Source organism: Sus scrofa, chromosome X, assembly GCF_054392235.1.
Source record: "Sus scrofa isolate SSC_HxYL_T2T_F1_AM1 chromosome X, Sscrofa_HxYL_maternal_Yorkshire_Landrace_v2.0, whole genome shotgun sequence".
NCBI lineage: Eukaryota > Metazoa > Chordata > Mammalia > Artiodactyla > Suidae > Sus > Sus scrofa.
This window is the reverse complement of record NC_139401.1, coordinates 47,948,909-47,961,174: the sequence shown is the minus strand read 5'-3', so window position 1 is coordinate 47,961,174 and position 12,266 is coordinate 47,948,909. Positions and strand designations below refer to the sequence as shown.

The window sequence follows — 12,266 nt, the reverse complement described above, 5'->3', positions numbered from 1 at the left end:
TGAGAGGTGGTTTTATAGTTTGGGGAGTGGAAAATTGGACTGTAGATAAGGATCAGGGTAGAGGCAAGTTTGCATTGTCTTTCAAAACTGGTGTTTAGTGGCCCAGGACTGGTTCTGGTGGTCTTCCTTCTTCCTGGAATGAAGAATGCTTCATCAAGTAGTTCTTCCATTTGTTGGGGGTTTTAGTTCTGCTGAAAGGCTCAAAGATATTCTTTTGTATATTCCTTGAGGAGGAACCAGGACCCCACCCCAAGGCTACACTGTTGTCTCTTGACTGCTCCTCCCTGGTCTCTGCATCCCCTCCCTTCCCTGATTAGCAACTGCCCTTTGGAACTCAAGGAGAGTCATGGAGGCTGAAGCTTATTCCCTAAAAACAAGAAATGGAGAACACAGAAAGGCCTGTGTGCCCAGGAGCCCTACAGGGCCCTGCTTGGTTATAGTTTCAGTGGGATTGAGTATATTGCCCAAGGTCACACAGTTTAAAGGAGGTGGAATTGAAATCTAGGCTCCAAAACTCCACTCTACCCCACTACCTTCTGTGAGTAAAGTCCCAGAACTGGGGAGACAAATCAGAAGATATAAGGTAGTGCTTCCTTTGAGAAACTTACAATCAGTAGTTGGTGAGGGGTCAGATGCAAGCACATGAATTAGAACGTGAACAACTTCAACTTATACTCTAGGGTTCTAATTCTAAAACAATGGAGAGTTTAGAAAAGAAAAAGATCATTGAGTGAGGAGTTATGGGAGCAGGAAAGGTGGAGGCAAAGCTGGGCTCTGAAGAAAGAATTGGAATAGCCAAAGTGAAGGAAGAGAGAAAGAGCTGGTGGAACTGCACCAGCAAATCAGGAACCTAAGAAGGAGTGGTTGGAACACAGATAGTGAGAGCTAATCCTCAGAGGCTCTGAGGAGTGAGAGAATAGAATGGTAGGGTGAGGCCAGACTGAATAATAATCAGAGCAAGAGCTTTGATTGAGCACTTTGTGCTAAACCTTTAGCATGCATTATCACATGGAACCCATATTATAATTCAATGAAGTAGGTACTAGGTTAACCCCCATTCTGCAGATAAAGTAAAACTCCATAAAGAAATTCACCCAAGGTCACACAACTAGGAAGAGCTGGCAGTGAAGCCTAGTCACTAGGACTTTAGAACTCCACTCTCATCCAAAACGCCTCAAAAGCCAAGCTGAGGAGGGGAAGAACTAGCACATTGTCATCCACATCAGAGATACTGAAATGGAAAAAAAGGGAATGAATGAAGCAATAGGCAAATACTTGATGGCATTGCTTTTCCAGCCTATGCTCTCATCAGCATTCCCGTTTAGCAAATAGCCTCGGCAAGTATTTATTAAGTTACATCTAACAAATAAGAATTACCCGCTGGGTACCACTCATCTAATGCCAAGAAGTTTGGTGGAGGCATTGATTCCTAGCAGATCTGAAGAGATGGAAAAGAAGGCGCCTGTCCAGAAAACTGGAATTGCTCACGACTTGCTCAGGTTTCCTTTGTTTCCAATGATTAGGGTAGTAGCCCGCCATCTGTTAACTTGGATCTCAAAACAGAGCTTATAGGCACAGATCCGTTTCTGTTGGTCCCCATTCTCATCCTTTGCCTCTGTTTATTTCTCCTAGATACAGCTTATTGAAAGCATTGGCAGGAAACTTTCTGTGCTGCGGGAGGCCCAGCGAGGATTGCTAGAGGACATCAGTGCCAATTCTGCCCTTGGGGAGGAGGTCGAGGCCAACCTAAAAGCTGTCTGCAAATCCAATGAGTTTGAAAAATACCGTTTGTTTATCGGGGACCTGGACAAAGTAGTCAACTTGTTGCTGTCGCTCTCTGGACGACTGGCCCGGGTGGAGAATGCTCTCAACAGTATCGATTCAGAGGCCAACCAAGAGAAGGTAGGCTTGATGTCTCCAGGGTGTGGATGGAGGGAAGTGCTATCTGCTTCTTTCCAGGGCTCCTTCTTTCAAGTCTGGCTAGTCTGGGAGGCAGGAGAAGATAGTGTGAAGAGTGTGGACACTGGCTTATATGTGCCTAGAAATTCTGACTCTACCACTAATGAACTGTGTGATTGTGGGCAACTCACTTAACCTCTCTCTGTCTCAGTCTTTGGGGTGAACACGCTACCTACCTCATGGGGTTCTGAGACTTAACTTAGGTAACCCATGTTAATGACTTAACCAGGGCCTAGAACAAGGTAAACACTGAATCAGTGCTAGCTGCTGGTAGTAGAAGTAGTAGCGGTAGTAGTTTTAGTGGTAGTAGTAATACTAGTAGTAGTAGTTTTATAGCAGTAGTACTAATAGTAGTTTCAGTAGTTTTAGTAGTGGTAGTAGTAGCAGCAGTAGTAGTAGTTTTAGCACTAGTTATTGTAATGGTAGTAGTAGTTATTTTGTGTAGTAGTAGTGGTAGTGGTAGTAGTAGTTACTGGTGTAGTGGTAGTTGTAGTGATAATAGTAGTTACTGGTGTGGGGTAGTTGTAGTACTAGTAGTTGAGTAGTTGTAGTGGTAGTAGTAGGTACTGGTGTAGTAGTAGTAGTAGTAGTTACTGGTGCAGTAGTAGTTGTCGTAGTAGTAGTTTTAATAGTAGTAGTAGTTATTATTGTAGTAGTTTTAGCAGTAGTAGTAGTGGTGATAGTAGTTTTAGTAGTAGTAGTTTTAATAGTAGTAATAGTAAGAGCAGCAGCAGCATTTTGCCTGTCTTTCTCAGAGTTAAAGGAAGAGGTCTCACCAAGTAGGTGAATCGGGAGGCTGTCAATTTCACAGGTTAGGTCACTCTGTGTACATTCCTGAGCCCAAACTGCCTTACCTTTTCCCATCCAAGTGGTTTTGGATACAAATGTGAATCCACATTAAAAGGCATGAATGTCTGTGCCCACACACGGATACATCCCAGCACACGCACACAGACGCACCGGCACCATTTTGAAAGCATTGTCAGAGTGATGATTTTTCAGCAGATGGAACGTGGATGAGCTGGCTTTGCCAGAGCCTTTTCCCCACCCCAACCCCAGTGGTGGTCCACGGGTTAAAAACAGTTAAGAGATGGAACGAGGTGACTGCACATCCCCTTGTCCAGAATTGCCGTCTTGTTTATCCTCCCCTGCTACAGCAAAGAAAGGCTTTGGCATCCAGATGGACTTCAGGGCAGGCAATCTAGGACTCATCAATGAGTCAGTTGCTTTGTGGGAGCATCCCTGGCAGAGCCCTGGGTTGGACAGAAAACTGATCTTTGGGGTGGCCCTCACTGGTCTTCTGCTTCCCCAGCTGGTGCTGATAGAGAAGAAACAGCAGCTGACAGGGCAGTTGACAGATGCCAAGGAGCTGAAGGAGCACGTGGACCGCCGGGAGAAGTTGGTGTTTGGAATGGTCTCCCGCTACCTGCCTCAGGACCAGCTCCAAGACTACCAGCACTTTGTGAAGATGAAATCAGCTCTCATCATTGAACAGCGAGAGCTGGAAGAGAAGATCAAGCTCGGGGAAGAGCAGCTCAAATGTCTCAGGGAGAGCCTACTCCTGGGGCCCAGTAATTTCTAATCCCATCAGCGGACTGCCTACACCATCCCTGCCCCAGTGCAACGGGAAGTGCTTTCAATCTTTGTTAGCAATTTGTTAGCAAGTAGATAGCAGTTAGTTAGCAGTTTGTTCCATATCCTCTACCCTGGAGTCTCTCACTGCCCCTTAACCTAGCAGTGTTCCCAGCCAGCTAAGAGGACCTGGGGAAGCCCTAAGCTTCTACTCGAGGGAGCAGAAGCAAGAAGTAGAAGCTGCAGCAAAGTGTGACCACACAAACCTACAAACCACACTCTCCTTCCCACAGTTTGCACAGCCAAGCGCTCGTTGCACGCAGAACCACCGAAGTGCCTTCATTCTTCTTTGTATCAGGACACCAGGAACATCATGCACTCACCACCCGCCACCCCCCCACCCGACCCCCCCACACACACCATAATCTGCCTCTGAAATCTCAGAGGGAAGTTGCCCATGCAGCTCCACTCTGCCCTGAGGCTCATGGCCCAGCCACTTCCCATGGAGATCTGGTTGTCTTGAGGGTGCGCACCTACCATCAGCTTCAGGGCCTTGCCTGGGCTTTGCAGCAGGAAGCACAGAAGGAGCAATGACACTTACCACAATGTGAGCCAAGGTGGGGAATCACCGCCCGGTGCCCTGCTGAGAGGAGCTATGCTTAAAGGAATTGAATCAGCTCTACCCCACCTTCCTCAGCAGCTAGTTGAGGGGGAAGTGGCCTATCTTCAGCCCTGGCTGGTGTGGCCCTCCCCACCCCCCACCCTAAGACTTTGGCCTACGACTTGCTGTTCCATCTTGCCTTTTCATTGCTGGGGGTGCCAAGTGCCTACCCCAAGAGCTTCACACTATGGGGCCATTCATAGCTCTACTAAAGCTGACTTCTGGATACATGTTTTATTATTGGGGGGCAGGGGGTTGTTATTGTTATATTTTAAATGGCCTTTTGATTTTATTTATTTTTATGTCTTGATTGTTTTTGTTTTCTTTTTTTAACTAATAAGGTGAGAAGAGGGGAGTTGGAAAGGGGAAAGTTAGCCCAGAAGGAAAGCATTTTCTGCAGATCAGCCTGAATTCACCAATGGCTAGGTAAGCGAGTACCAAGGCCTTGAATTCTACCAACCATAGCTGACAAGTGTCTAAGAAAGGAGTTCTCACTTGGAACTAAGAGTCTTCCCCACTGTGGCCTGACCCTACACTTCCCTTGAAGTCTGGATGACCGTGAGCTTAGATTTCCCCAACAAGGTTCAATATATATTTTTTTGTACTTATTTTTTCCCGAAACCAAAGAAATCTGAAAGGGATGAAGGTTCACCCATTTCTCTACCATTTCCAAGCTAAGGTAGGGGTGAGCTCAGGAAGAGCTCCTCTATCTAATTGTTTTCTTATCCTGTGGCCTGGCTCAGGGAACTGAAATCCATGGTAGCTGGAAGCTCCAGCCAGGGCCAGCCCTGCAACGCAAGTTATAATCCAGCCAGGATCTTAGGCCCACAAACAACAAATGCTGCTGCTACTGTTGCCAATGTCCTGACACTGGTAGCCAGTTTCTATCCTGGAAAAGCCCTTGGGTGGGCTATGGCAAGAAACTCTGCCCTGTTATCCAGCTCAATTCCTGGTTCCTTGCTAACTGGGGCCCATGCTTGGTATTGCACGGCCCTGCTCAGCCAGCCTGGGCTTCTAGTCACTGCTGAGTTCCTCGGGGTCCTCAGAGGTTAACTGTAGCAGCAGGGGTGCTTCATTCAACCAAAGAATTTGCCAAGGAACTTTGCTGCTGCTACAAATACTGGTTGCTAGCTTCTGTTTCCTCTTCATTGTATTTGGAAACAATGGAAGAATCTTGGCCAGCAGGGTGTCCTGTAGGGAGGGGGGCCCTGAGCATGCTCTTAGTACAGTGCTGCTGTTAGAACCACTGTTAAAAATGCCAACCTGCCATTCTCCCATCAAGTGGAGGATTTTACTCTATTCAGGAAAGCTGGTAGCTTATAAGGGGCTAGGTTTACCTAAGTCAAGGTTGAGGAAGACTGGGGAGTGCTTTGAATAGAGTCTGTGGTTGCCATCTTTTTTTTTTTTTTTAAAAAAAAAAAAACAGGCTCTTAGACAAACAGTGAGCAAGTCTTGTATTGGAGGGAGGGGTAAGGCCAATATAGCCCATTATTCTAAGATTTATTTATTTTTTTTTTTTTTTTTTTTTTTTTGCTAGAACAGCTTTTGGGAACTATAGCCCAGGGAAAAGAGTGGCCACTTACCTGGACACCATGACCATGGTCTGGGCTTTTTAAGTCAGCGTTAGAATGGTTGTACCTTAAGTTTTATTACCCTGAAAGTATACTGATTCTGTTATTTGTGTCACCTATCTCACCTCCAACTTTCAAAAGTTGGAATCAGAGCACAAGAATGCTCATTTTCACACAGAGGGACAATTTCCAAAGCATTTAACCCTCAAACTATAGTGCGCAGTGAAGCTCGGCAGACAGGGACTCCCACACTGCTGATGGGGCAGTCCTGTCATGGCTGATAGCACTGCAAAGCTGCCAGTGTGACTTGAGATACGGTGTCTTTCTCACGCATTCTCATTTCCTGGGCTCAGCCCTCCACCAAGGCCTACCGGGGGGAACAGTTTATTTTATTTTTTTAATTTTTTATTCTTTTGTGGCTGCACCTGTGGTATACAAAATTCCCAGGTCAGGGACTGAACCCACTCCACAGCAGAGACCTGAGCCACAGCAGTGACAATACCAGATCCTTAACTTGCTGAGCCACATGGGAACCCCAGGGGGTAGCAGTTTAGAAGGAAGGCCAAGGGACTTTCCCAAAGACAGTTATTGGTCTTCTGTCCTCTCCTTTCAAATCCCCATACAGGCCACAGTGGGTTATGAGTAAGCACAGTGGTTGATAGAGAAGAATCAATTTAAGAGTCACATGTCCTCCTTATACTCCTGTCCCAGGGCTTTGAGTCTTTTTGAGCCCCACCAGCTGCAGACTCAGCCAGGGTAGAGCAGAAGATGCTCAAGGGGAATCCAAGAGGAAGGACAGAGACACTGAAAATAAAGCCCTAAAAAGAGAGAGACTAGAAGCCAAGGAACGAAGAGGGTAAAAAGATGAAAAGCCTCTTTCAAGGCCTGGTTCAGGTTCTGTTTTCCCTTTCACGTCCTGTGCCAAAAAGCTGCCAAGGGGCACCAGGGCTGCAACCTTAATCCCAGCCTCCCGAAAGGTGCTGCTCTGCCAGTAGCAGGTCCCAAATGGAGGAAGCTGGGCACATTCCTGGCCACTTCCTCCCGTCTGGAGCTTGGTGTCTCCCGCTGTCTTTGCCAAAGGAGTTGTCTATGCCAATAATATTTCTGTAACAACATATTGTATTCTTTGAAGATTAGTAGGTCTTTAGAGGGGGGTGGGGCAGGGGGCAATTTCTATAGAGAAAGAACCAGTGTTGGTTGTACAACTGTTGGGGGGTCATCTATCCCATGTGAAGCTATTATTTTTCTGAATCTTATTGTTTCTGCATTTGTGTCCTCCACCACTCCCTTCTTGGCTGACATCGATATGTCTGCCAGATTGTCATCAAGGGTCATACTTCAATAAAAGGTGCTAAGGACAAAAAAAAAAATTATCTTATGTGTTTTGACTGAAGTGATGGAAATCTCCTGATATTCTGCTGCAAAGTATTGGAAAGGAATTTGATTACCTGTCCATAGTCCTTCATAGATAACTGTATGATCAGAGCCTTATCCACATCCCTAAACCCTTACCTTGTTCCCTCAGGGTTAGCCTTGATGCTATTCATTATCCCCATTACAATAATTTAGAATTCAGGAAGCATCAATAACAGGCATGACCTCAAGTGTAGACCTCAGCAGTATACAGTGTCCAGTTCTGAAGTTGATTCTGATCAGAGGTGAGCCACTTTCTATACCTTCTCCAATCTTGAATTCTCTCTACTACCATCATCTTACTTCTACCTGATAGTTCGGTCTCACATCTTTACTCTTAGTCACTAATCAGCTCTCCAAGATAACGTCAAGGTTCAGGCCCAAATGTACTCCAAGAAGCACCTCTGACCCTGAAAAGCTTACTACTCCCCCAATCCATACATTATTCATATGCCAACTAATCTCCTCCTATTCCATATATCCAGTGCAGTAGAGTTGAACGAGCCCAGCTTTGGCAGTAGAATGAACTGTGTTCAAATCTTGATTTTGCCACTTATTCTATGAACCTGGGTTATTTGCTCAACTTCAGAGTTCCTTTTCTTATCTGTAACATGGAAACAATAAGATGTGTCTTACAGAGTTGTTGTGGCTTAAAAGTAATATATGAAAGCCACCAGCTATCTACTAGAAATTGTTAGAAAGGCAGAACCCAGGTTCCACCCAAAACTCACTGGTAATAGTCTACATTTTAACTAGACTTCTGAGAGGAGATTCATGTGCATATTAAAAAGTGAGAAGCACTGACTTACCACAAAATGTTAAGGACATAGTAACTACTATTATTCTAGTCTTGATTTACTCAATCCATTCTTTTCTAATCTAGGCATATTCTTGCTCTTCTCATACTGCTCACAACTACCTGCCTAAATGAGTTCAGCAAGGTCACAGGATACAAGGTTGATATATAAAATCACTTCTGTTTCTATACACTAGCAATGAACAATCTAAAAACAATTCCATTATACTAACATCAAAAAAAAAAATACTTGGGGATACATTTAATAAACAACATGTAAGAATTTTATACTGAAAACTAAAAACATTGTTGAAAGAAATTGAAAAAAATCTAAATAAATATAAAGTCACCCTTTGTCCATGGATTGGAAGACTTCCTATTTTTTAGATAATAGTACTCTCCCAATTGACCTACAGGTTCAAAATCCTTATGAGAATCCCAGCTGGCTTCTTTGTATAAATGGGAAAGTGAAACCTAAAATTCATATGGAATTGCAAGAGACCCAGAATAGTCAAAACCATCTTATAAAATAACAAAGTTGGATGCGTCACACCTCTCAATTTCAAAATCAGCTCTTACTACAGAGCTAAAGTCATCAAGACTGTGATGTATTCACAAGTATAGACATATAAATAAATGGAATAATATTGAGAATACAGAAACAAACCCTCATGTTTATGGTCAGTTAATTTTCAATAATGGTGCCAAGCCAATAAAATGGAGAAAGAATATCTGTCCACAAATGATGAAGGGACAACTGGGTATCCACATGAAAAGAATGAATTTGGATCTCTTCCTTACACTATGTACCAAAATTAACTTGAACTATAAAGCTAAATGTAAGCATTAAAATTACAATACTCTTAGAAGAAAACAGGAATAAATCTTCCCGACATTGGGCTAAGCAACGATTACCTAGACAGAACTCCAAAAACACAAGTGACAAAAATGTCAATAAATTGGAGTATATCAAAATTGAAAACTTTTGTGCTGCAAACAATACTATCAAGAAAGTGAAAAGACAATCCACATAATGGGAAAAATATCTAATATTGGGCTTTTATTCAGAACCTATAAAGAACTCTTACAACCCAAAAATAACCAATTAAATAAGGGCAAAGACTTTTTTTTATAAGAATAGACATTTCTCCAATGAATTTATGCAAATGACCCATAAGCACAGGGAAGAATGCTTAACACTAAGGCAATACAAATCAAAACCGCAATGAGATACCACTTCATACCCACTATGATGGCTATAATAAAAAAGGCAAACAATAATAAGTGTCAGTGAGGATATAAGAGAAACACTTGTACAAAATGTAAAATGATGTGGCCACACTGGAAAACAATTTAGCAGTTTCTTAAAATGTGAAACAGACTTTCCATATGACTTAATTCCACTCCTAGGCATATGCCTAGGACAGTTGAAAGCTGGCATTCAAACAAAAAAACGTAGACATATGTTCAAAGCAGCATTATTCATAACAGCCAGAAAAGTAGAAACAACTTAAATGTCCATCAGCTGAGGAAGGGTAAACAAACTTTGGTGGGATATTATTCAGCCATAAAAAGGAATGGGGTACTGATATATGCCACAACATGGATGAACCTTGAAAATGTTATGCTAAGTGAAAGAAGCTAGTCACAAAAGACTACATATTGTATGACTCCATTTATATGAAATATTTAGAACAGGTAAATCTACAAAGGCAGAAAGATTAGCAGTTGCCAAGGGCTGCTGGGCTGGGGGAAATGAGGAATTACTGCTAATGGGCATGGGGTTTCTTTTTGGGGTGATGAAAATATCCTAAAATTAGATTGTAATCAACATTGCCCATCTTTGTGAATATACCATAAACCATTGAATGGTATACTTTAAATGAGCTAGCTAGATGGTATATGAATTATATCTCAATAAAAATGGTGAAAAAAAGCTTTTGCTTATTTCTATCAGTCTCATTTCTAATGACAAAAATCTGAATTGATGGTAAGCATGTAGCTCATGCCTGAGCCTCAAAGATACAGTATTCATGCCATTCACAAGCTCCCTTGTCATTACATCCTTCCCCTTGCAGACTTGGCAGAACCAGCAATGCAGGGAGTAACAGTAGTATCAATTCTGTCTCATCACTTCACCTACAGGACCAGTTGGGGAAGAGGGCCATCTTTCTAGGCCAGAAGTATGGTAGCGTTATTGTGGACTTCAGCTCTTTAGGCAAATAAATCAGGTTTTAGATTCCGACTCCACCAACTTATTATATCTCCTATATAAGTTACCTGACTCCTCTGGAGCTTCACCTCTAAAAAAGAGGCTAATAAAAATACCACCTCAAAGTTTTATAAAGATTAAATGAGATAATCCACATGAAGCACCTAAAATAATGCCTGCCATAAAGTAAGTGTTCAATAAATGTTAGCTACTAGATTTATCATTTTTATTGAGGTGAGATTGAAGTAAAACAATATAAGGAAAAATAAAGCACCATTGGCTCTATTAATGTGACCTTGGAAAGTCATTTCATTCATGGAGCCTTAGTAATAATGAGGATAATAATCCTTCTCCAGGGAGGGAGTTAAAGCCTGGACACTGAAACTCAAACCACCTGGTTTTGAATACTGTCTCCCCCACTTAGAAGTTGTGTGACATTGAACATATTTAACTTCTTTGTGTCTCGGTGTCCTCTTCTGTCCATTGGAGGTAACAAAAATACTTACACCTCCTTAGGTTGGTATGAGGAATTAGTGAGTTAATGCATGTAAAGTGCTTAAAACAGTGCCTAGCATAGAGTGAGTACTGGATGAATGCTAACAGTTCTTATAAGCTAAAGTAGGAAATGAATGAGATCCTTGGTAAAGCGAGGCATGTAGTAAGTCCTCAATAAAAAATGTTTCCCTTCCTCACCCATCCTGATCTGTGCACCAGGTCACGATTTCACTGGACTTGTAGAGAAAATGTTTCAGACTAAGAAACCCCCTATGGTGAGTAGAATTTTCTGGCAGGCTCAATACTACCATCTGATGGGAACAATGTCATCTATTAAGTGCCTGCAAGATGACCACCTATATTCCCAAGAACACACCCTATTCAGAGCAGTAGGGAAAGAACTGTTCTGCCTGTGGACTACTTGGGCTCCAGTTTGAGGATGGCTTAGGGAAATCCTCTACTTATCAAACTTCCTTTTTAGATTTGCAGTCAACTTAAATGTCATTGAGTTCCCTACCCTAGGTTAGGCAATTTTACATGTCTTCCACTATTCTTTCTATCTAAATATACAATTTTTAAACAAAAGTTCTCATTTAACCTTTACAACAACTCTGGGACTTTCAAACACTTTATTAAATATAAATTTAGAATCTCATGGCAGCATTTTTTGTTGTTTACAAATTAAACCAAAGTGGTATAAAGGTGTAATGTCATTCATTCATTCATTCATTAAACTAATATGTCAAGGTGTTATTTTTTGCTCAGGGGACTCTGAAGTGAACAAAATAGTCAGCGTCTACCTTCATGAGGTTTCCATCCTAATGAAAGAGACAATTTCATACTTTATGTATAGAAACACACATAATCATTTTTTACCCTAGTAGAGCAAGGCAAAACAGATTTTTTCCTTGATTCCACAGCTATTAGAAATAGGCTAGATTCATGACTCTCTTTACTACTGTAATAACTAAAATATTTTACGTTAATTTTTAGCAGAGATGTTCTTATTTTTTCCCTGAATGGAATTTGTAATGGGATTTTTTAATGCCTAGAAAAGGATGGCAAACCTGTCACTGAAGAAGTTGGATTTAAAGATGGTTTAGACAAAAAGGCTGAATTCCACTGATAATAAAGAAAACTAACTTATATCACATGGAAATAGTGCCCATCTTATGCACAGTTCAAACACAGCCACAGGCTAAAGGGCTCTAGCAAAAGCTTCTCTCCTACTGGGCAGTATAAATCTTAAAAGCCTATGCTCTGTTTGTAAACTGTTTCTTAAATATGTCCCTTCAGCCTGGATTTGTGCACTGCTGCTAACTGAGTAAAATGACATGGTTTGAATTCCCATTTTCCTCTCAGGTACTGATTTTCCATCTAAAAAGGGTAATTAATGGAACTCACTTCCTCAAGTGCTGAGTTGATCATATTTTTTGCAGAGGAAATAATTTGGGAAAAGGCCATGAGTAAAATCTTTCCAACTTGAAAATGCATTAGGTGAAATGTGAATGAGTCAAAGTGCTGGGGAAAAAATAAATAATCTGTACCCTGATTTGTCCACAGTTTTTAGTTTGAGAAAGGTAAAAT

General features: G+C 42.0%; 1 protein-coding gene across 38 annotated transcripts in view; it reads left to right on the top strand.

The window, feature by feature from the left end:
* Window positions 1-12,266, top strand: part of SHROOM4 (shroom family member 4) — a 249,635-nt gene that overhangs the window by 214,603 nt on the left and 22,766 nt on the right. For 17 of the 38 annotated variants that reach the window (XR_014835386.1, XR_014835384.1, XR_014835387.1 and 14 more), the window contains 2 exons: window positions 1,633-1,902; window positions 3,272-4,618. Coding sequence is in view for 15 of the 38 variants with exons in the window: in XM_021080599.2 (XP_020936258.2) it covers window positions 1,633-1,902; window positions 3,272-3,541 (540 nt within the window). In the remaining 23 variants the exon portion in view is untranslated. Of the gene's footprint in view, window positions 1-1,632; window positions 1,903-3,271; window positions 7,134-12,266 lie in introns of those variants that run through there. The other 21 variants (XM_021080599.2, XM_021080598.2, XM_085007914.1 and 18 more) reach the window with 3 other exon arrangements.